At 33.3% G+C, this 26,300-nt stretch overlaps 1 protein-coding gene across 2 annotated transcripts in view; it reads left to right on the forward strand.

The window, feature by feature from the left end:
• Window positions 1-18,242, forward strand: part of LOC107449695 (uncharacterized) — a 34,602-nt gene extending 16,360 nt beyond the window's left edge. For both annotated transcript variants that reach the window (XM_016065298.4, XM_071179330.2), the window contains exons 3-5: window positions 953-1,096; window positions 9,930-11,195; window positions 18,104-18,242. In XM_016065298.4, the coding sequence (XP_015920784.2) occupies window positions 953-1,096; window positions 9,930-11,195; window positions 18,104-18,216 (1,523 nt within the window). In that variant the 3' untranslated portion in view covers window positions 18,217-18,242. The remainder of the gene's footprint in view (window positions 1-952; window positions 1,097-9,929; window positions 11,196-18,103) is intronic.
• The last annotated feature ends 8,058 nt before the right edge of the window (window positions 18,243-26,300 follow it).

Consider the following 26,300-nt stretch of genomic DNA (forward strand, 5'->3'; position numbering starts at 1 on the left):
TACATTGAAACTATGTGTCCATCACTTAAATTTTGCAGGATTAAATATAACTTAATTGCAAATTATAAATAAATTATATACTTAATGTAATTAATATATTAAATTTCCAATAATTTAATTGTGATTGCATTAATAAGGCACAAAAAATAATAACTAAAGCTGGCTTTTCACATTAGTAGTCAGAATTGCTTTTTATTACAAAGAATGTAAATTATCTAAGTATTTATTACTTATAACCTAATATTATTAAATGATCCAATTTTCATATTTAGTCTACTTTCTTTTACATCGAGTTATCTAAATGTCGTGACACAAATTCAAATGGGTAAATATTAATCGGGGATAGTATTTATCGACAATGTCAACATTCATCTATGAAAAGGTACCCCAACACAGAATCGAGTTAACATGTCTTATATACTAGTGAACTGGAATTGTATTTTTGTAGTGGTAGACACATTACAGCACCACCAGAATCATAGCCGCGATAGAATTCGATGAATGGGATACCACTAGTTGATTCATTGCTGATTTGGGAAAAGTCGGGAGAGCTGTATTAAGATCACCGTACTTTTGAGTGCTGTATTAAGTCCGCGGTCACCCCTGTGTTGCCTTCAGCAGTCGAGTGTATACGCTGTGTGTGATCGGGACTGAGTAGCAACAGCGTGAGGAGGTGGATAATGTCGCAATCACAAATAGCAATTTAACCGTTGAATGTGGATCATCCACTGAAGTAGGTGTTTTCAAATCGAAGTGGGGGGGGTCTTTGTAAAGGGAGGCGTGTTCCCTCACCAATAGTAATTATCGACAATGTCAGCATTCAACTATGAAAAGGTGCCCCAACGTAGAATCGAGTCTTAGCGAACTCAAATCGTATGTTTGTGGTGGTGGACACACTACATGAATAAATGGAATCCTTAGTATTATTATATGAAATGAATTGATGTTTTAGGACCACTTGCTGGAATCTTGGGTCAAAAGTATGGAATTCGGTGTGTCACAATCATCGGAGGAATAATCGGGACGATAAGTGCCATATCCTGCTATTTCGTCATGGATATTACTTGGATCACAGTTCTCTGGGGATTAATGTTTGGTAAGACATCATTCCAATTAAATCAACTATTTCCACCATTTGCACAAGAATGACCATTTTCACATACCTTGAACTACCATTGTGGTCTTTTTGACCATAATTAAAAAATAAAAAATTAAAAAAAGGAAGAAAAAAGGAAAAAAAACGAGAACAAATATTTGAGTTTTAATTCAGATATCATTATAAAAAAATTACGTTAGGATTATTTTTATTTATTTCATTATTCTGCTTAATTTAAATGGAATTTTTTTTTATTTATGAAAAAAATTATCTTTACTTATAAAAGTGATTTACTTATAAAAGTAAGTTGGTTATAGTTTTTTTTGACCTATGAAAAAATTATCTTTTTTTCTTAAAGTAAATATCATCATAATAAAGTTGCATATCATATTTTTTGATCAATGAAAAAAATTATATTTATAAAAGTAATATCATAATAAAAAAGTTGTATATAATTTTATCATCTATGAAAAAAATTATCTTTATTTACATATCATCACATATTATCACAGTGATATCATCATAAAAATGTTGTATATCACTTTTTTTTGATTTATGAAAAAAATTATCTTTATTTATAAAAGTATCATCATAGAACAATTGTATAACACTGTAAATATTAACTCATTATTTGAAATAAAAGTAATGAATAAAAAATTCTTAACATTTTCCACAAAAATGTTTCATTCGTGAACAATTCTGACTTGTTTTGTCAGAAAGAGAATTGGCGGCGTTCATTTCTTCGTAGTTTCTGGAAAGTTAAGTTTCTTCGATGAACAATATGACCCATTCAAAGACAAAGCTCTAAATAAAAGAAATTTGCGGAAAGTTATGAACTTTAATTTTTATTTTCGGAAGGGAATTCATATTCTAGAAACCGTTCGTGTCGTATGCAATCAGCGGATGGAATACATCTACGGGTTTTAAACCGGTTATCTTTACGGTAACTCCATTCGAGTTATAAACTCTTTCTTAGTTAGGTATAGTATTCAAGATGCAGATGAGCTCTTTATATTTGTATTAGTTTTTTTTGTCAATTACTAAATTATTTTTATGCGTGGTATTTGTAGATTTGCCAATTGATGGGAATTATCTACCATTCAGCCAAATTGTAGCAACAACTGAAAATCCTCTTGCATCGGACAACCGAAAATCCTTTTTGAGAAAAACGTCCGTTTTGACTTTTTAAGGACACGGATGAATTAGTTTCAAAGTGGTCAAACTGATGCTTCTGTCTTTATTTGTTCCCAGAAAAATCTAACTCTTCCATCGAAATATTGTTCCATAGCAAGGCAGAATTTTAAGATTATTTCTCGCGTATTGAATGCATTTTTAACTTGATTTGCACGGCGGAATGTGTTTATTGAATTTCATAGATCTATCCTGCTTTAAGATAGAAATTGGGATTTTCCTCAAATCCTTATCATTTCTCGAGTTTAAGAGCAAATGTGTCATTGATCGCAAGCTCATCAATCGACGCCATGGAAGTTTGCCGGTCATTGGCGAACAATAATGAGCAGAAGATAGATGGTGAAAAACAATAATAAAACGAGTAAATAGTGTCGATCTAGTCCGGCACGTGAAGTTGAAAGAATGTGTTATTAGAAATAATTTCTAATCTCTGTAGCAATCATTTTGCTCGTTGTTGTTGCTTAGGCAGAACTTCGATTTATGCACTTAGAATACAGTGAACCTTGAAGGGACCGAAATTTCGGTTCGCTATACCGGGAGTTCACTATATCCGTACTACAAACAATTTTTCCGAACTGCTCCCTAAACTGAGATGGAAGAAGCAAACAAGAAGGAATGCTTATGACTCTACTCCACTCGATAGATGGTTTTAAAAATCGGTACATGTATTTTATGTAAAAATTTCAAAATGACCAAAAAATAAAGAAAAAAAAATCAGTCAAAAACAGAAAAAAAGTTCATAATATCCACTTTCCTTTCTTCCTTTGGTTTAACTATATCTACAAAAAATATTATATGTGTATAGCAAGGCACGGGAGGAGCGAACATTTCGTTCACTATACCCGGTAGTTTGCTATAAACCGTCCATGTTAAGTGACGCCAGAGGGCGTATAGGCCAGAGGGAAAATTGTTGTAGGAGTAGTAGTAGATGTTTGTAACTGCAGCGAGGAACCATCGCCGCATCTCTCAATAAAATTGTTTTGTTTGAAAAAGGAAGAAAGCTATTATAAGTGCATGAAGTACCTACTTTCCATGCAAAAACATTGATTGATCGACCCTTGCTGGTCCATGTAATTCTTTCATACAAATTAAATATTAAGTTTATTGTTACAGTCCTCTTTTCGTAATTTAGAATACTTCAAACACACTGACTCGATTCAGAAGTAATCGAAACGCAAACAATGGTCCACGCCTAGCCGGAACTTTGAACAAATAAAAATGGATATTAAAACAGCGAATCGTCAGTGTGGAGCTTTGAAAGCTAAATTAACAAATTTAGAACATTATGTTACGTCAATTAAAGCAATGTCTGCGGTGGAAGAGAAACCAACGCTCATTGAATTAAATCATAAACTAGATAATCTCAAGAAATTTGAAACTGATTTGGAAAATCTACGGCTACAATACTACAAAATTGCAAAAGATGAAGATATAGAAGAGATCGATTCATCCCTGTTGGAGATTGAAGAAAGAATAAACAAAACACAGATAAGTCTTCTTTTATTAATTCAAAGTGTATCTAACTGTACTGGTATAAAAGAGAAAAACATTAATGAAGATAAACCAAAACTATTTAATTCTTCTTTACCTACTATTCCTTTACCTATGTTTAATGGTGATTATGAAGAATTTAATAACTTTAAGTTAGCTTTTGAAAACTTAATCAATTGTCATACTTATTTATCAGATGCACAAAAGTTATTTTATTTACGCTCATGTTTACAAGGTAAAGCAAAACAAATTGAAACCAGTGAAGATACTTATGTTTCATTAATGAAAGCTTTAACCGAACGATTTGAAAATAAACGTGTTTTAATTGATACGCATATAAACAATATAATTAATTATCCTTCTATGATTAATGAAAATGCAAAGAGTTTACGGGATCTTTTAGACAGTGTAAACAAAAATATCAGATCTTTGAAATTGCTTAATTTTGAAAGAAATAGCCTTTCGGATGCATTGTTTATAAATATAATAATTCCGAAACTAGATAAAAATACCAGAATCCAATTTGAACTAATGTTAGAAACACAAGATATCCCGTCTTTAGACGATTTGTTGTTATTTATGGAAAAAAGAAGTCATGTTTTGGATTCTATCAATAGAAATGTACAAGCGAAAACCTCTACCCCTATGAATAAACTTTCTAGTAATTCATTTCAACGATCAAAAAGCGCATTACTTAATTCTCAACCTAATGCATGTGTTATATGTAAAGATATTTCCCACTCTATTTATCAATGCTCCATTTTTAAAAGTTATAGTGTTTCAGAAAGATATGAACTTGTAAAGAAAAATAAATTATGCATAAATTGTCTTCGCCCAAATCATACTGTAGCTTTTTGCAAAACGAAAACAAAATGTTTCTGTAAAAAATCTCACCATTCAATGCTTCACCGGGATAATAATTATTTCACTTCGCCCACTCAATCTACGATTCCCGATGTGAAGGTCGCTCCCCCCTCTACCTCTCCTTCATCAAATATCGAAACCGCAAGCTCGGCGCTTCTCACATCTGGAAATTCAAACTTTGTTTTGATTAATACTGCTATAATTTACATCCAAGATTCGCATAATAAAAAGATACCCTTGAGAGCTGTTCTCGATTCTGCAGCCCAATCGAATTTTATTTGTAGTGAAGCAGCAAATATTCTAGGAATAAAAAAGGAAAAAATAAATATTCCGATTAGCGGATTAAATGACAGTTCATTCAGCGTTAAATCTTATATGACCACTCGTTTATCTAATTTAAATGATGATTTCAAACGCTGTGTGGATTTATTAATTGTTCCAAAAATAACTGGACTAACCCCTTCTAGAACTCTAAATCTTTCTGATTTGAAACTTCCTTCTAACGTAACATTAGCTGATCCTCATTTCTATGAACCAAATAAAGTACAGATATTATTGGGAGCTGAATTATTTTTCCATTTTTTAAGAGAAGGAAAGATTTGTTTAAAAACCAACAACTTAATTTTACAGAACACTTGTTTTGGTTACATTGTCTCAGGAAGTATTGATTATTCAAAACCGGAAACAAATCTATTTTCAAGTAATCTTTGTTTTTTGACTTTGGAAGATATAAATAATTCAATTAAAAAATTCTGGGAAATAGAAGCGGTTGAGGAAAAGAAAACAATCAGTGATGAATTGGCTTTTTGCAACAAACAATTTAAAGAAACACATTATCGAAAGGATGACGGACGATATGTTGTTCAAATGCCGTTAAATTCTGATAATGTAGAATTAGGTGATTCTAAAGCTTTGGCATCCTTGCGGTTAGAACAATTATGGAAAAAATTAGAAAAAAATCCTAATATGCAAAAACTTTATTCTGATTTTATGCAAGAATACGAAGATTTAGGCCACATGGTTGAAGTAACATCGGAAGATAATTTGAATTTGGATTTTGTACTTCCTCATCATGGTATTTACAGACCGGAAAACTCGAGTACTACTCTCCGCGTCGTTTTTAATGCTAGTGCTAAATCTACAAATCAAAAATCATTGAATGACTTTTTGCTTAAAGGAGGTATCATACAAGATGATTTATTTTCTATTATGCTCAGGTTTCGAAAGCATTCTTATGCTTTTTCCGTGGACATAAAGAAAATGTTCCGTCAGATAGAAATTAACCCATCACAGACTCACTTGCAGAAAATTCTTTGGAAAAAAGGAAAGGATGAACCAGTTCGTGTTTATGAATTGAAAACGATTACATACGGAACTACTTGTGCTCCTTATCTTGCTCAAAAAACTCTCCAACAAATTGGCATCGATGAAAAAAGCAAATTTCCTCTTGCAGCTTCTGTAATACAAGATTTCTATATGGATGATTGCCTATCGGGATCATCTAATCTACAAGAAGCTAAAGATATTCAACGAGAATTGACACTAATGCTATCTTGCGGTGGAATGGAGCTCCACAAGTGGTGTTCAAATCATCCGGATCTGCAACTTGGGGATACAGAAATGTATCCATTTGATGATACACCAGAAGAAAAAAGTGTAAAGACTCTTGGAATGCAGTGGTTCCCTTCTAGCGACACCTTTGCTTACAAAGTTTCTGTGAATCCAAACCCATCCTATACGAAAAGATCTGTTTTGTCCGAGATAGCTCGCATTTTCGACCCACTAGGATTGGTTGGCCCTGTGATTTCAAAGGCAAAGATCTTCCTTCAACAACTGTGGTTGCTGAAAATTGATTGGCCTGATCCACTACCTCAATCCGCTGCTCAAGAATGGCATAAATTTGTATCAGCTCTTCCTCTACTCGAAAAGCTCAAGATTCCTCGTCATGTCATCATAAACAAAGCAAGTCAGATCTTTATTCATGGATTTGCAGACGCATCCGAATCTGCGTATGGAGCTGTTGTTTACCTCCAAAGTATCTCTCTAAATGGTTCTATCTGCAGCCACCTTCTATGCAGTAAGTCAAGAGTTTGCCCATTAAAGACAATGACTATTCCTCGACTCGAGCTTTCAGCTTGCCTTCTGTTAGCACAACTTGTTCGAAAATCTTTAACTGCTCTAAAGTTAGAGATAAACGGAGTGATACTGTTTACTGATTCCACTATAGCGTTAGCCTGGATCAGGAGCTCTCCTCATTTATTAAAGACCTTTGTGAGTAACAGGGTTACTCAAATTCAGCATCTTACAGACACCTTTCAATGGAATCATATTTCATCTCAGAACAATCCTGCAGATGCCATTTCTCGAGGACTTTCTGTTCAAGAAATACTAGTGAATGATTTGTGGTGGAACGGTCCATCCCATTTGACTCAAAAAACTGACTTTCCACAACAAACAGCTGAGAGTGTGGCAGATACTCTCTATTTGCGTGAACTCAAATCTCCTAAAGACATTAATTTGAAAAAGTGCACTGCTCCTGATCCCAATGACATTCAATCTGTTTCTCTTATTACCACCAATGATAGATCCTTTTTAGAACAAATTCTTAACCTTTCTAACAGTTTTGTTAAACTAATTCGTGTTGGTGGCAGACTTAGAAACTCTGATTTATCGAATAATAGTAAATTTCCCATTGTGCTGCCCAGCAAGCATAAATTAACTGATGTAATTTTGAATCATTATCATTTGAAGTATTTTCATTTAGGTGCACAAGCACTCTTATTTCAAGTGCGACAGAAATTCTGGCCGCTTAACGGCAGAAATAATTGTCGTAAAATTGTTCATTCTTGTGTGATTTGCTTTAAAAATAAGCCTGTAAGTGTTCAACAAATAATGGCCGATCTACCAAGGGAACGTGTCACTCCTAATTTTGTCTTTAATGTCATAGGGGTTGACTTTTGTGGCCCTTTTCTAGTAAAATTTAAGAATCAGCGTAAAGGAGTGTTAAATAAGATTTACGTAGCTGTTTTTATTTGCTTATGCTCAAAGGCTATACATCTTGATTTTGTTTCAGACTTAACCACTCAAGGATTTATAGCTTGTTTGAAACGTTTCTTTGGTAGACGAGGCAAGTGTTCGAAAATCATGTCTGACAATGGAAAGACATTTGTTGGAGCAAATGTGGAGATTAAAAAACTTTTGAAGCTTGTCAGTTCCCGCGATGAAAACTTGTCTAACTTTCTCTCAAACGAGAATATTGTATGGGAATTTATACCCCCAAAATCACCTAATTTTGGGGGCCTTTGGGAAGCTGGGGTGAAGGCTTTTAAATTTCATTTCAAACGAGTGATAGGTGGCCAAAAATTGACACTTGAAGAATTTGTAACTATTCTAGCTGAAATAGAAGGAGTATTGAACTCCCGGCCCCTCATTCCATTGTCAGCAAACTTTGATGATTTTCGAACATTAAGTCCAGGTCACTTCATAATTGGGAGACCAATAAATGGCCTTCAAGAACCACTACTTAGTGATATCAAGGAAACTCATTTGTCCAAATGGCAAAGGGTAACTAAATTTAGTCAACAAATTTGGCAATTGTGGAAGAAAGATTACTTAAATAATTTGCAGAGTCGAACCAAATGGAAATTTAGTAAGGACGATGTAAAACAAGGTACTCTTGTTTTAATGAAAAATGAGCAACTTCCTGCCACACAGTGGTCAGTTGGAAGAATTGTGGAAATATGTCAAAGTAGGGATGGAAAAATAAGAATTGTAAATGTACGTATGCCTAATGGTAAAATTTTCAAGAGAAATGTCAGGGACATTTGTATATTACCTCTTGAATGAAAAAAAAAAAAAAAAAAAAAAAAAAAATTGTTTTTCTTATGCATATTCTTTTTAGGAGAAATTATTTGAGTGAATTAATTTTGTTTATAATTATATGTATATTAATCAGCACATGTTATCCTATTGTATTTGTTCTCAATTTGTAATCATAGCAGAATTTAGTTATTCATTATTTTTTATGATTCTAATAGTATTCATATGTTCTATGTATTCTATTGTTAGTTATATTGTTTATTGAAATTATGTAATTGAATTTCAATCGGGGGGAATGTTAAGTGACGCCAGAGGGCGTATAGGCCAGAGGGAAAATTGTTGTAGGAGTAGTAGTAGATGTTTGTAACTGCAGCGAGGAACCATCGCCGCATCTCTCAATAAAATTGTTTTGTTTGAAAAAGGAAGAAAGCTATTATAAGTGCATGAAGTACCTACTTTCCATGCAAAAACATTGATTGATCGACCCTTGCTGGTCCATGTAATTCTTTCATACAAATTAAATATTAAGTTTATTGTTACAGTCCTCTTTTCGTAATTTAGAATACTTCAAACACACTGACTCGATTCAGAAGTAATCGAAACGCAAACAGTCCACTATAACGGGGTTTGAATGCAAAGCATAAAACTTTTATTAAATGCTTAAGAAAAGTCATGAAAAAGAAGTAAGCTAGTATAATTATTTTAGAACTTATTGCTAAAGTTATCTTTCGTCTTCCTTACGTTAAAATGTTTCATATTAATTGCTGCGAAATTCCATTTTATACAAACGCCGGCTGGAACACAGACAGCATTCAGACTAAACGAAATATCTAAAATTTTGCTTTCTTTTCTAAATGTAGCATCTTATTAAAAGTAAATTAATAAATTTTAAGAAAAGTTAATGTTTAATACCCCCGTAAAGTACAAAAAAGCGCACGCTGTGATAACTTTAGATCTAATGATCGTATTTTCACGTACTAGCACTTAACTTTAAGGGTTATAGTGCCTAACCTTAAATATGCTAACTAAAATGATTTGATATTTTGATACCTACTACTCCCTCCCCTCGTAGCACTCTCAGCAGGTGACTAAGTATCGTCCTATTTTAAACCAAAACACACTGCATTAAACTGTAAGACTTTTAAGGCTACTTTTCCTGGAAAATCCAACTTTGCCATAAAAATAGAGGTTTCTAAAAGATAAACATGGTAATGTTGCCCCAAGTTTTTGTTTGTAGTGGAGAAAACTTTAAGAATTTGATCTTGGTACGATTTAATGCATTCTTTTAAAGCTATGTAATGAATAACAACAGACATTTTCCATGAGAGTGTCAAGAGCATCTTGACGAAAGTCCATACAAAATTACTATCACCGGTACAATAGAAAAAACACTTGCATGGCAAGCAATCCTAAAAATATATGTTATGTTTGTATATGCATGCTTAATTTATTTCATTATTTTTATCAGGTATTTGTACAGCGCTGACCACTACCCTAAACCAAGTACCCATAGATCAATATTTTGACAAGTACAGGACAACCGCAGGCGGATTTGCGTTTTCTGGCGGATGTGTGGCGGCTTTTATTTTTCCTCTCATACTCGAACACCTCATCAGATCATACGGAATGGCTCGAACTTTTCTCGTTTTGGGTGCTTTCATATTCCTCGTGATTCCTGCCGCATGCTTGCTCGTCGAACCACCCTGGATCAAGAAGAAGAAAGCAAACACCGAAGAAGAAACACTGATTAGCAATCGCACCTCTTACAATACATTTTCCGAATCGAAAGAGACAATAGACTTTGACTATTTAAAGAAAGAGAGTGAAATAGTATTCCACCTCTTCATTCTGATGATGGAGGACTCGGAATTTTTTTCCGGTTCCGTTTCGACCATTTTGGGAAATTTCACGAACTCCCTACCCTTAGTGAAAGAGTTGGAAGATCTGCAAAATTATCTCCAAAATAAGTCTCCCAAATCGGAAACAACCAGTCGATCGCAAGAGACCTACAAGACGTACGAGGACAATCCTCGGTGGCATTTCCTAGCCGATAAACTGCAGCAGTTGTCTGAAAAAAACCACAAGGCATTGCTTTTATATTTTCCAGAAACATCACACGACGAAGTGGCGAAAGTGATAGGAATGTTGAAAACATTGAATAACGGTTTATCGAAACCGAAATTTCTCGAGGAACTGACGGAGTTTCGTCGACGATTGCAGGAAGAAAAAATGGCGAAACAATCCAACTCTTTCATTCATCACATAAAGACGGCTGTTAAACTCCACGCAAATCCCATCTTTTTGTTGATTTGTTTGTCACGGGGCGTTTTCATGCTGACCTTCATTCCCCTGGTGACCATCATAGTGGACTTTGCCATGGACCAAGGCTTGAAACAGAGTACTGGGAAATATCTTATCCCGGTTTTATCTTTAGGGGATTTATTGGGCAGATTGTGCCTCGGATGGATTAATGACAGCGGTCTTCTCAGCCTTCCGAAATTCATGCTCGCGGTGATGCTTCTTCTGGCATGCAGCACGGCCACTCTACCCCTCATGCACTCCGAAGTAGGCATCATTCCGGCCATCTTGATTTTTGGTATGCTGGAAGGATCCCTCTTCATTCGACACCAAATCTTAGTTTCGATGTATATGGAAGAACAAGAACAGGCCATAGGAATGGGATTCATTAATTTCCTGTCTGGATTCATTGGATTTGCTCTTCCATTTTACATAGGTACTACTTTTCTTCATCTTCCTTATCCTATGTACCACTCTTAAATTACTTTTGATATAATGATCGGATCTTCACCGGTGATCTCAAAGGATGAGTGCAGACAATGTTTTTTAAATTGCGGAAAATCAGACACGAAAATGTACTTTCTTTGAATAAATATACCTTTTTTTCAACAGATTCGGATTCTGATTCTCAAAATATAGAGGATAGCCGCCATTTGGTAAATAGGGTCCCATTAGGTTGTCCAGGAGAGCAGTCCAAAGTTTGAACCCCTCAATTTTTTCTTTTTGTGTGTTTCATCATATCTCGAGAACTTTTTTTTAAGCGAATTGAAAACTTTTTGCACACAATTATAAAATTTGCCTATCCAAAGATAATTTCATATAAAATATAATTTTTGCTAAGTATTTATTATTTTATTGAATGATAATCGAAAAAATTTTGAATTGCAAGGTATACAATTTTTTACATCATTTTAAAGAATGCAATTATAAATGACAAAATGGAAAAATTTGAGCGAAATCGATCGAATATTTCCTGAGAAATCAGGTTTTGAAAAGGCAATTTTTTAAAATTTGATTTTTCAGGAGCTAGACGATTGATTTCACTCAAATTTTCTATTTTTCCATTTAAAATTGCAGTAAAAAATTGAATAACCTTACTATTTACAATTTTCTCGATTATCATTCAATAAAATAATAAAAAATAATAAATTCAAAGTTTAAAATAAGAGTTGATTTTATATACGTAGAAATGTTTTTGGAAAAATAGACTTTTACAATTTACTTAAAAAGATCTCGAGGAATGGAGAAGTACGCGAAAAGAAAAGTTAACAATAAGGGGACCAAACTATTTGCACCCTATTTCCCATATTGCGACTACCCCCTATATCTCAAGGATCTGTCAAAAATAAAAACGAGGTGTGTTTATTCAGAGAAGTATATTTTTCGTGTTATTTCGCAACTCAAACTAAATCCTGAACAAATTAATTGATATATTTGAGATCAACCTTTCTCTCAAACTCTTATGATTGAGTCCTAGCACATCCAATCATTAGATCAAAAATTATTTAGGAGAGATCCACTGTACACATGCTTGTATCAGAAAACTTTTTGTTCTTAGAAATCTCTCCATATATATATATATATATATATGTTACGCTTTGAAAGCCTAAACATTGTAAGTTCGTAGTGTGGCCGGTGCTTCTTGAAAAAGATACAATCATAATATAATTTTATTAAAGTGAGGGCCAGAGCCCCAGAATGACAACCTTACATGCTGGTGGATAGGTAGAGAAAAGCACATTTGACCTTGGAAAGAGGGTTTTTATATCTTTCTGGACAATATATTTAAATGTTAATAGGTCTGAGTAGCGTGGGACTGATCAATTTCCCAAGCTGCTAAAGCCACATCATCACATTTTTTGAGATAATTTGATCAATATTATTACTTTCTTGTGGGAAAGGTTTTTAAACGTTTGCTCGGTAGATAAATGCTCTATTTAAGGATTATATTTAATATATAATTGTTTTAACATTACATATATATATATATATATATATATATATATATATATATATATATATATACAGTCCTTGGCTAAATTATGACACGCATCATAAGATTCTATGTAAAATCTTAATTACTCAGGTGATACTCTATACAGCTTTATTGTTTTTACGCGGATGTTTGAACTTGTTTGCGTTCGTGAATCAATTGGTTAAAAGAGACGATGTATAATATAAATATAGACTATTTATTATATCAGGCATTATATTAGTATATTATAATAATTAGACCCAATTATGAGACCCGCTGTAGTGTTTTAATACTTACATGTGTTACACGAGTTTATAGGCAATGCTTTTATAGTTAAACACGCATGTCATGGGTTTTTATTCAAGAGATTTTTTTTATAGACTTCCTATTTGTATTTATTTTTAACGTATTGCATTATACAATGTTAACCCATTGATACAGGAGAGTAAACAAATGCATCCGAGTAAAAGCAATAAAGCTGTTATAGAGTATAATTATAATTTTACATAGAATCTTAAGAGTGCGTCTAATAATAGGGCCCCAGGGACTGTATATACGAGGGGGGCTATTTAAACTGCTGTTTGTAGAAAATGCAACACCATGAAAGAATCATCAGAATCAAATGAAATTTAATGCAGAAACGACTTGTACTGATACAAATAAATGATGAAATTTTCAAAACAAAAGAAACAAATTAAGCGTCCGAAATCAGTATTTGGTGCAGCCACCACGCGCTGCAATAAGTGCTGCTATACGACGTGGCATGGAGTCAAACAGATGTTGAATATCTGCTTGAGGAAGAGAATTCCATATCGCTTGTATGCGCAACCAAAGTTCGTCTTTGGAAACTGCAGGACGCGGATCACGAGTGAGACGCCGACCAACCATATCCCACACGTGCTCAATAGGCGACATATCCGGCGAATAAGCAGGCCAAGGAAGAAGTTGCATGCGTTGTGCTGAACAGAAGTCTCTAACAGTCCGCGCAACATGTGGGCGTGCATTATCCTGCTGAAAGATAGCTCCAGGGATGCCTTGAAGGAAAGGAACGACTTCGGGCTGTAGCACTTCACGGACGTATCTGTTGCTATTGAGATTACCCTCAATTCGTATCAAATTGGATCGTCCATGATACGAAATCGCACCCCAGACCATAACTCCGGGTGTTCGACCACTATGTCGTTCAATAATACACTCAGGAAGGCAGCGTTGACCGGCATAACGTCTAACACGAACACGGCCATCATGGGTCCACAAATTGAAGCGTGATTCATCTGAAAAGACAACTTGGTGCCAATCAGCTCGCCAGTCTCTGTGCTCAAGAGCCCACTGCCGACGCAGCCGTCGATGATCCGCCGTGAGGGGAATCCTGTATAATGGCACCCTTGCACGCAATCCACGGCGCAGCAGACGACGACGAATTGACGAAGCCGACAATTGTACACCTGTAGCAGTAGACCAATGTGCTGCCAGCTGCCTGGAGGAAGCTGTGCGATCATTCACCGCCATGCGGAGCAGGTGTCGATCATCGCGCTCTGACGTCACCTTCTGTCGTCCAGTGCCTGTTTTTCGAGTTGTTCGGTGCTCGTCGGTCCACTGCTTCCAAACTCGCATCACTGTGGAACTGTTCCGCTGCATACGAGCTGCTATTGCGCGATAGGAAAATCCTCCTTCTCGAAGGCCGATTATCCTCCCTCGTTCAAACTCCGTAAGTTGCTTGAATTTCTTATTCTTCCGTCGTGGAGGCATACTCAGGTCTCACTAAACGTTTGCCACTAACAAATAATCATAGACTATTTTCAACGTCCCGCTACAGCACTTTATTTATACGCTTTCAGCATCAATTCAGAGGGCGCTGCGCGCGCCACGCACGCGCGATGGCTCTGAAACTTTATTAATTTGCATAATATCCTATAATTGACATTTGCTGCGAATTTCATTTGATTCTGATGATTCCTTCATGGTGTTGCATTTTCTACAAACAGCAGTTTATATTTCTGGCCTAATAATGAAAAAACAAACAGGTAGGAACGAAATTGGTTTTTTATTGTTTTTCAAAATATTCTCCATGATGATCAATACACTTTTGCATGCGTTTGAACCAATTTTCAAAGCACTTTTTCCAGTCCGATTGCTCCAAAACATGCGATTTGAATGCATCAACCGCTTCTTCGGGGGTCGAAAATCGTTGTCCACGTAATTTATTTTTGATGTGTGGGAATAAGAAGAACTCATTGGGTGCCAAATCAGGGCTGTACGGTGGATGACCCATCAGTTCGATCTTTCGCTCCGTCAGAAATGCCTTTGTTTGAGTCGATGTGTGAGAGCTCGCATTGTCATGATGAAGAATGATTCGCCTGCTCTTCTGCTTTTTTCGAATTTCTCCGATGACTTCTGGCAAACAAATGGTCGTGTACCATTCAGAATGGACCGCCCTGCGTTGCTCTAACGCCACTGTTGCCACATGACCGTTAATGCCGAAGAAACAGACAATCATTTGTTTCGATGTGCTTCTTCCTCGAACAACTTTTGTTGGTTTTGCCTCGTCTTGGAAGACACATACAGTGGATTGCTGTTTTGTTTCCGGCTCATATGCATAGATCCATGATTCGTCACCTGTGTAGATGTTATACACAGCCTTTGATGTACCTTGAACGTATTTTTCCAACATTTCCTTGCACCAATCGACACGAGCCTTTTTTTGAGCGTTTGTCAGATTATGCGGGATCCAACGCGAACGAATTTTTTTCCCGCTCAAATGTTCATGCAATATTTTATTGATGCTAGTCATACTAATGTCCAAAGACGCCCCTATCTCACGGTATGTCACATGACGATCTTACTTTATCAGTTCACGCACAGCATCGATCTTTTCTGGCACAACAACGGATTTTGGACGACCTGCACGGGATTCGTCCTGGATCGAACATCGACCACGATTAAATTCGTTATACCAATTTTTACAGTGCTGTAGGATGGCGCTTTATCGCTGAATAAAGAATTAAGTTCATCGAAGCACTCTTGTCTCGACAATCCACGTCGAAAGTTATGAAAAATAATGGCACGAAAATGTTCACGATTCAATTTCATTTTTTGAAAGAGAAGAACTTTTCAATTTACTGTCAACAACACGAATGAAGCTATAATGGTAAATCGTCTACTGAATTTATGTTTAAAAATATCAAACTTTCGATTAAAATCGTCTGCGGTCGCCTAGCAACACTTACTGTGGATAGTGGCAATAAAGATTTTGCAATAAATAATTTAATATCCCTCATGGCTGCATTTGGTGAAATATAAATGGCAATTCGAGAACAGAAAACCTAACAATCAATTGATATTCACAAGAGACGTACCTTGACATAACCTTAAATCCGTCGCATTGTCCGTGGGATTGTTTTCACTCATTTTTTACAATTGTTATCCACTAAAGGGTAGACTATACTTGAGGGTGCCCCAGCCAAGTTGTGATCGCGATTGATCGCCAAGCTAGGCGATGTTGAAAACCAATCGTGATTCTGATTGGCTTAGATTTTAATCGTGATTCTGATTAGTTTAGAATTTAGCGTTGTTTTTACATGAATTTTTAAATGTAATTTCAAAGATCCGTTGGTTCTACTTTGGATACCGGCTGGTAAGGTTATTTTTGCTTCTGGTACTAAAAATGAATACTGTCAATAAGATAAATCTTAAGTTTCTGTACGAATTTAATAACAATGAAAAAAAAACAGTGATTGACTGGTGTATAATTGAAGGTTTACTTAGTAAAAGATATAAATGTCCTGTTTGTGGGTTACCACGGCGTTACGGGCAAACAAGTATGGCGCCAAACATAAGTCGCCAATTTCGCCAAGGGGCACCCTCAAGTATATTTTCCCCCCACTAAATTTGAAAATGAAAAAATACTATCCTATAAAATTATATGTGTATCAAAACAAACTAAAAAAATATTTATAGAAAAATCAATACTCTTATTATTTTTATGCTAGTGAGAACCAAAACAATATGGAAATGAATGAGGGAGAACTGGATCCTACCACGTGATTTCTCGGCCAATAAAAACGTAGCGTTAAACGTTTAACGCAACCTTGTTGGAAGTCGCATAAGAAGTATCACTTAAAAAAAACGCAAAATAAATCAAAATATTTTTTTTATATTTTATTAATAAATACAAGGAACTAAAACAAAACATGTTGTACAAGTTATAACATGAAATTTTAATTCTTTTTTATGTGTAAGAAACATTTATTTTAAAATCAGTTTAATGTCCCGTGTTATCTCGGGAAAATGAAATAAGTTAGATATCATCAGTCTCTGTGGGATTTGTTCTTAAAACAATGGGGCAACACAAAGTGATACTTTTCAAAAGTCAGTGAAGAAATACGACATTTTTTTTACTCTTACTGCTGTGTCTATTCAGCAACCATCGTATATACCAGTGGCATCCAACTGACGGCCCGGGGGCCGCATCAGGCCCGCGAAGCTTTTTTTTTGTGGCCCGCGAACTAAAATATAATAGTTCAACGGTGTATAATTCAACGGTGCAAAAATATTTATTTCTCAGGTTTTGCATCCAAGAAAATATTTATTCAAATACAAAAATAATCGTGTATGTTGCTCTTTTTATATAATTTAGCATGTGTGTATCAGAAATTTTCTCGAAGAAATTCTTCGATTTAACTTTCAGAAACCACTCATCTTGGACGAAAATATTTACATACACATTTGTAAATTTTAAATTTAAAATGTAACTATCTATTCTCTGGTGGTTGCAGCAGACAAACCTCAATTTTCTCATTGAACATTTTGTGTGCTACTATGTAAGTTTTAATACCAACCTTTATACCAAGTTTCATATCTTAACAATTAGATATCTGTTGCGCATTAATTGTTTAATACATAGGTGCACATTAAAGTTATTGTAGCCCGAAATTCTTAATATGCAATTAAATATTTTTAAAAATCTGCTTCTTATTTTAACTTGTAATTCAATACGTTTATTTTGTACAACTTGATATAAAAATCTGACAGTAATATTTAATGTTCCTTCAAACATAAAAGAGTCCTTCATAAAATTTTCATAAAGTTGCGGCCCGCCATTTGATTTGTGTTTTTAATTGTGGCCCCCGTCCTCATGTAAGTTGGAAACCCCAGGTATATACAATCACACAATCCAACAGCAGAACTTCCAATCACAGCAGATTATGTTGTTTTTTTGCTTCCGACCGAGTAAACACGTGATAAAACAAAATGTACTGACGCATTCTGCTACGCCCTAGTTTTCTCGGTATAATAAATATTGTTAATATAATAACTCGAGTTAAGTTGTGAGGGAAGCTGCGGTTAATAATGAATTTATCTGTTTGCAGGTTATTTCAGAGATGTGCGTGGATCTTATGACGGAATGTTCTATCTGAATGGTGGTATATGTGCTTTCATCGGAGCCTTGTGGATTTTCGTTCCCTCCTCTTCTAGAAAATAATCATCTAATAAATATTTTAAAAGGTTGTTGACTGCAGTCCTTTTACTGACCCACACGTGAAACCTTGGCAGGGAGGGCAGCTAAATCTTTCAACAAAAAATAAGCACCTTTTAAAGTACTTTTAAAGCATCTAAAAATATTTTAAGCGATATACAGGGTGATTCTAAAAAGATGGACAAAATTTTAGGAGGTGATAGTACACACCCAAGCAAACAATTTTTATCAAAGAATGCGTGGTCGAAAACAAAACGACTTTCATTGTGTATAATAGAGATTTAAATTATCTATAGAGATAGCAATATTAAAAAATTTCGATAATTACAGCTACAAAAGTGACATTTTCATAATCTATATCTACTGTTATCAGTGATATTCTCTTATTTGATGCACTTTTGTATTGCAATACATTGTAATAATATTAGTGTTCACAGATTTTTCAATTTAACTGCTTTCTTACTTTCACATTTGTCAATATTTCCAGAGTTAGATAGCGCACAAGACTCAAATGCATTTTAGAGTATGCATCCGCCATAAATTAAATGCAGAATTTGTCAAAAAGTCCACACAAAAAAGGCACGATATGCCAAACAAAGTCTTTTAGTATTTGCTGTAAAGAGTGAACGCTTAATACAAGGTTAGTTTCAAACTTTTTTGGATGGCTGTATTGAAAGAGTAGTTCGATTCGAATGCATAAGGGATCGTATAAATATATTACAAAAGCAAAATAGGAGAGGTTTGAGATTATTTATGCTGACAAGAGTGAGAATTATGATCAAAGCTTACACATTCAAACGGCATTTTCAAAACTTCTTGAAAAAACTGAAAAATTTGTATTTTAAACTATTTCTTAAATTAACTTTATTTCAAATTTAAAGAATTGGATAAAACTACTAAGAGTTTCAGAAGTGAAGAGATTGAAGGTAAGCACAAAATTCCTGAAGAATATTAGACTAGAGAATTTGTAAAGAGTTGAACGCTTTTGTAAACTTCCACATTTATTTTAAACTGATTTTTACCGAAATATTTCAGTTCTAATTTTCAAAACAAATCTTAATTTTTTTCATTACGAGTTTCTTTGGTTAGTAGTATAAGTGCGATTCTTTTTCTGACAAGAGAGGAAAGTCCAAAATTCCCAAAACAAGCTTACGTAATATTTGTTTACCCTCGCCCCCCCCCTAAAGAAGCTAAATCTGGTAAGAAGTTATATTGAGTAATGAACACTAAAAATAATTCAAAATTACAAATTTATTCAAGATATTTACAGGAGTAGTTTAACATTTAATAAAACAATGCATTTGTACAAGAGATAGTTTAATGTTTGCTTAAAATAATTTCGTACGATTACAACACAGATTCCAAAAATTTCTAGAACAATTTATTCCATTTTCAGATGTCCAGGTGCAAATCTTGCGAACTACAGCAGTTGAAAGTATGTTAATTTTATTAGCCATATCTGTATTCTTTAAATATTTATTACTTTAATTATTCAAATCAGAAATCTGTTTACATGCTTCTTAAAAACCTTGTTTTTAGGCAGCAGTTTGAAGGTTCTCTTACAATAGCAGAAGTATACATAGTTCATTTCAAAATTGGTAATTCAATGAAACAGTGCATATAAGTATGGAAGCAAAGTCTCAATAAACTAATATAATTCACAATTTTCGTAATAAACGAATTAATTAAACAGCTTTCAAACAATTTTAAAAGTTAAAAATTTAAATTCTCAATTCCAGACAGTTTTAATAAATCTTAATTTTTATATCAAATAATACTGTTCCTTAATAGAACTCTTTATGTATGAGTATATTGTTAAACCCAAAGCATTTCCTGCGATTCAACACTAGATAAGACTTGTCACTATTTTTCAACTAATTTGCTATTTTTGTTTTAAATTATCTTAAATTATTGAAATAAAACCCAAGATTATAAAGTTTAAACTTAACTCAGTGGTGCGACAGCCCTAGAGGGCCAAGGCCTACTGTGCCCATCTCAGTTTTCTTGACCTTGGGCTCTGGGGTGCAGGAGCAGAAGTTCCGGTCAGGTGGTCAGCCGAACGCGTAACCCCCAGTGTTTAGTTCCCAAGTATGATTGGTACTCATTTATCGACCCACTGAAGGGATGAAAGGCTGAGTCAACCTTGCCCAACCCGAGGATCGAACCAGGGACCTGTGGCACGACAGCGCGAAGCACTACCGCTCAGCCACCGGCCGTCATTATAAAGTTTAAGTAACATATTATTTAATAGACTTAAATTTTATCAAATTTCATAGACTTCATTTAAAATTACAAGTTACTAATGGCACTGAGATTTAACGGAAGCTTTTCACATAGTTCGAGTATATGCTGATCTACTACAGAAGCTTCCATGCATGAATCGAGAAGTTCTGCTGAAAGAGTGCGGAAGTAGGAAGCAGAACGGTCGTCTACCACTTCCAATTCTTGCATGCATGCGAGCAGCTTCTATAGCAGATAGTTGCCCTCGTATTGTGTAGACTTCAGTAAATTTCAGTGTATTGCAGACGCATTAAAAATTAAATGGATACGGAATTTTACGTAGATTAAATATAAAAAAAAGTAAATTTCTTTCAGTTTAATTACTTAAATTTATTCAGAAGTGCAGCTGTTTATTTCGAAGTAATCTGTACATTTTAACTTTAATGTGTATAATCTATTTTTGTAAAGGTCGATAATATATGAACTTTAATATATTTCATAAATTTAGTTTTGATCATTTTCTTGCAACCCTATGCAAAATTACCTTTTTTTAAGGAACAGTTCTAAATTAAACCTATTCTTACTTTAATTGGAAGGTTCAATACTTTTCTAATTCAAAATTTAGGATTTCCCCTGAAGAGTTTTGCATTTGCTTAAAAGTAAAGAAATTATTGAAAGTTTCGCTTTAAATTTTTCCTGCATTAAACCAGTTACGCATTTTTAAAGTATAATTACCTTTTAAAAATTATTAGGTTAATTGAAGTTTAAATATCAAGTTACTCACTTTTATACCATCATCACTATTAAAATACTGATTAAGGTACAATTTAAGTATAATTAATTGAAATATACACTTTACCTATTACAGGAACGGTCATCCAAACTGGTTTCTTCCCCAATTTATTAGAATTTTATGCACTTATAAATGTATAATATGTTACTTCGAAGAAAGATAAAAAATTTAATGAAGTTTCTGAAAACTAAGGAGATAAGTTTTGTACAGAATTTACCTCGCACGCTCTTTTACGTAATTCTCATCCAATTGGGTCAATTGTAACATTTTTTGCTTAACTATTTTTAACTAACAAAAATTCCAATATATTATAAGTATTAATTGGCAGACGGGTAAAGTAGACTATCCTCTACTAGAAAAAAAAAAATAAATACCTTATTTTAAATGTTATTATATTAGTTATTAACAATTTTCGACAGTCGTGCACTTGTTACAATCGTCCCCACTTACGGGGTCAATTGTAACAGTTCATAAATTCAACTAAAACATAGTTAATTATGCATATTATCATAGTTGATATTTTTTTTTATTGATAAAAATAGTAGTGATATTTTAGGAGTAAAAATAATAATGAGCAGAGACCTAAAGGGTTAAACTTTTAACTTTAAGGGGTTAAAAATTTCAATTTATGCTGTGAAAGATGACAAATAAACTAATGCACTTGCAACATAATATAAATGATATAGAACTAAACTATTTGTGGTTCTTAAGGAGTTAAGTAATGGTTTGTAAACATGAGTTTATTTATTTTCAGCTGTTACAATCGTCCCTTTACTTATTGTTACAATCGTCCCCAAGACGCCATTTCAGCTTCATTTGTTAAAAACAATGCTAGTTAATTAACAAAACTAATCTTTTTTTTGAAATGTTAATTAAGGTGTCCACTTGCATATTCTGCTAATAATTTTTACGTGTTTAAACAAAATTACTTTGTTACAATATAATATTCTAATACCAAAAAAGTACTTGCGTATTGTGAAAATATCTTTTGTGGTGTAACTCTTTCAAAAGTACATAAAAATGGTTGCCAGCAGGGGTGCGCATGTAGATTTATTAACTAGATCTTGTACGCTACCTAGGAACTAAATCTAGAACCCGACACTCGAAATTTTTGCTCTGTTACAATCGTACCCTGTTACAATTGACCCCACTCTCCCCTACTGCTCCTTAAATTTCTATCAAATTAATATCGGCATAGCAATATCTAAATATCATGTATTTATATTTAAATGCAATATTAGATTGAAATCTTGATTGCCTTTTAAAAATTTTATTTGCATTAAGTTTAAAATCTTGATCAGAACCTCCAAGATTTTTAACTCAGAGGGATCAAGATTTGGTTAATGATTGTCCAAATGGGACTTTGATATGTCCCACCTCATCCAGGCTGAATAATAGGACCCATGAAACGATTGGTTGGTATCTGCCCCTTTGGCTATCTTAAGATGTCCTATAACAGCCCTAAATTTCTTGGTAACATTGTTTAATCTATACCTATTAGAAAAGCAGACAACTTTAGGTAGTTTTAATATAGTTCGCTTTAATCTCTTAAAGCCGAATTGGATTAATTGTTGTTGTTAATTTACGTTGCACTAGAGCTGCACAATGGGCTATTGGCGACGGTCTGGGAAACATCCCTGGGGATGATCCAAAGACATGCCATCACAATTTTGATCCTTTGCAGAGGGGATGGCACCCCCGCTTCGGTAGCCCGATGACCTGCGCGCGAAGTCGAGCACTTTACGGTAGCACAGTTTAACGAGGACCCATACCGCACACCCTCGGTCTCTACGCAGACTGATCCAAGTAGTCACCCACCCGCACACTGACCGTAGCCAGTGATGCTTGACTTCGATGATCCGCTGGGAACAGTGTCTTAACGATCAGTCCACTGCGGATCCAAATTGGATTAATATTTTATATACTTCACACTGGTTAATAAAATAACGTTACGTCGGATTCCTCACGGATTAAAATTTATTCCGAAAGGACATTAATAACTAGCCTTAAGTACTCTAGAACAGTGATGGACATCATTCACGAAAATTTTATTCATGACTAAATTTATTCAGAATAAATTCATTCTGAATGATTCTAAATTCATTCTGAATCATATGAAATTTTAGTCATTATTCATCATTCATTAAGCAAATGTATACAAATTTTTGAATAATGATTGATGAATAAACTCATTAGTCATGACTAGGACTGGGCGATATTAGAAATTATATATCGTGATATATCGTCAGTTTTGCATCGCGATATAGCGATGTATCGCGATATAGTATTTTTGAATTTCATTTACTTTAAAGCACAGAAAGTCAGATTTCTATCAAGACTTCATACGCATATTGATTTAAATCAATTTATAAATTTGAAAATATATATGTTTTGCTTAAGAAAGATATTAAATAAATTGACTAAGATGTACAAATCTTACTTAAAATATTTATTGAAAAAATGTGTGTAGATACAGAATGAAATATTTGCACTTCTTTATCGTTTATAAGGTATAAGCAGTCTTAATTTAAGTTAACCCCTAAAACACCCTTAATGAAAAAAAATATTGTTATTAAACAAAAGCTGATTTTAAAATTTCAAAATATATTTTAATTAAAATAAAAGTTAGATTGACTAAAAGTCGAAGTTTAAAATTAAAAATGTTCGAATTTTAAACTAAAAAGTAAACATAAGATTTGTAATAATTTCTTAAAATTTTCGTTCTCCGAAAGATTTCTCAGTTTAAAAATAAAAAGGGAATTTTATAAAGATATCTAGCTGAAATTATTGAAAGAAAATTTAAAAAATTAAAAAAAAAGTTTGTTAAGAAATTCATTATACACTTAAAACAAAGTGTTAAAAATATTTTTTTTTTAAAAAAAGAAACTTTTTTTAACAAATCAATATTTGCTTGTACTATTATGCGTAAATAATTACAGAATTATTAAGTTCGATCGTAATGTTCAAATTCTTAATGAAGAAGTAAACACAAGTTTTGCTATATTTTCTAAAAATGACCACGCAAATAACAAAAGATTTCTTAGTTTAAAAATAAAAAAAATAAATAAAAGTGAAATTTATCAATATATTTACCTAACAGCATAGGAACAAAATTTAAAAAATAAGTTCGTTAAAAAATTATTTGTATGCTTAAAACAAAGGGCTAAATAAAGTTTAGAAAAAAAATGCTTCTTAAACACTATTTTTATTATTATTTCATATAAATAATTCAATTAAATTAAATAATGACCGAATTATGAACGAAAAACAAAGTAAGGCAAAGTTTCTTAATTAAATTCTTAAAAATAAAAACAAAAGAATTGTGATATTCGGTAATATATTTAACTAATTAACTAATAATATAAAACGAAAATTAAAAAAAAATAATGATTTTACTCTCTAATAAAACGAAGTAGTAATTGATAAAAATAAAAAAAAGAAATGAATAAAATTCGCAAACTTTTCGAATTCTTTTGAACAAATAAAGTTTATTGACTTATGTCCAAAAAATAAGTTTTGTTTTTAACTTTACTTCTAAAAATAAAAACAACTCAAGATTTATAAATTTAAAATCAGTAATAGAAGCCCATTAAATTATTAGAAGTTTTATCCGAAAGGTTTTTAATAAATTAAAAGAAAGTAAAAAAATAACCTAACAAATTTATTTACTTTGTAATTCCTTATGGATGCCTTAAATTAGATTTCCGATAATTTTCACATTTAAAAATATAAAAAAAGTTTTGTCAGAAAATAAATAAAAAACTTACCTAATTAATGAAGAAACTTTTCTTTATAAATTCTTTTCAATAATAGATTGCGTTCAGAACAAGGTTACGACGGCGATCACGAAGTTAATCCCATTGAAAGTAATCTACAAGAAACGATTTCAAATCGCGAAGGTGCGAAAACGAACATGTGATATAACGATATAAGGTCTCAAAAGTGATTCTGATTCTACCGCTCATCAGTCAAGGCTGTCTCAACATAACGAAACAATATCGTCTTCCACAGCGCGAGTTGGCATCGGAACGTAAGAGAAAGTCCTTGCGTGTATCGCTATATCGTTATATCGTCTTCTTCACTCGACGCTTAAATCAGATTTCTGATGCATCGCTTGGAATGAAAGTTGCTGTATGCATTTATGCTGTATGCATTTTTGCCGATATAGGCGTTAAATCGATGTGTCGCGATATATCGATTTATAGCCCAGTCCTAGTCATGACTAATTTTTCTGAATAAAATTTTGAATAACCAGCAAAAAATGCAATCGATATGTCCTTGTCTATAACGAGATGCAGAACATCGTTTGCTCTTAAACGTCTTATTTTAGGAGATAAACTATAAAACTAAGACTAAGAATGACTATTTATTTTTATACTATTTTAACTAACTCCAGCGAAACATACTTAATTGTGCTAGAAAGTAGGTTTATAACAGTTTAGTTACTTAAGTTCATTCTAAAGTTTTGTTCTAAAATCTATAAAACGCAATTTTTTTGAAAACAAACTATAATACTATTTTAAATTTTTTAATAAAATTTTAACTTAAAAAATTAAACGCTTTTTTGCCATGTAACCATTTCTCAAAAGTATGCATTATGTTAGACAAAAGTAAATTTTCTCAAACATTATATAAATATACTTGAAAAGGATTAACGTTTTATTTGTAGTTGTCATAATCGTAGTCAGAGTATTCCGTGCCCATTTTTGTTGACCAGTGAAATTATTGAGTTATTCTTGACTAATGAATAAAGGATACTGAATAACGAATAATGAATGATTTATTCCTTATTCAAAATACTTCTGACTAATGAATAAATCTTTATTCATCATTCATTATTCAGATTTTGAATAATTATTCATCATTCTTTATTCATTATTCTGAATGACGCTGCTCTAGAACAGTTTCTTTGAAACTAGTTCACGAAAATACAGTCATCGTAATGATAGGGTTGATTTATTAAGAGGGAACCGTTTTCTTTGAAACAAAATTTTATTACAATAGAAGTTATTTTTCAATTTCAGAAAAATAGAATTACTTTAAACTGGCTCTTAAATATTTCGAAAAAGTTAGGAAA

The sequence above is a fragment of the Parasteatoda tepidariorum genome, chromosome 1 (assembly GCF_982258835.1).
Source record: "Parasteatoda tepidariorum strain Cologne lab strain chromosome 1, Ptep-v5.0, whole genome shotgun sequence".
In the NCBI taxonomy this organism is placed as follows: Eukaryota; Metazoa; Arthropoda; class Arachnida; order Araneae; family Theridiidae; genus Parasteatoda; species Parasteatoda tepidariorum.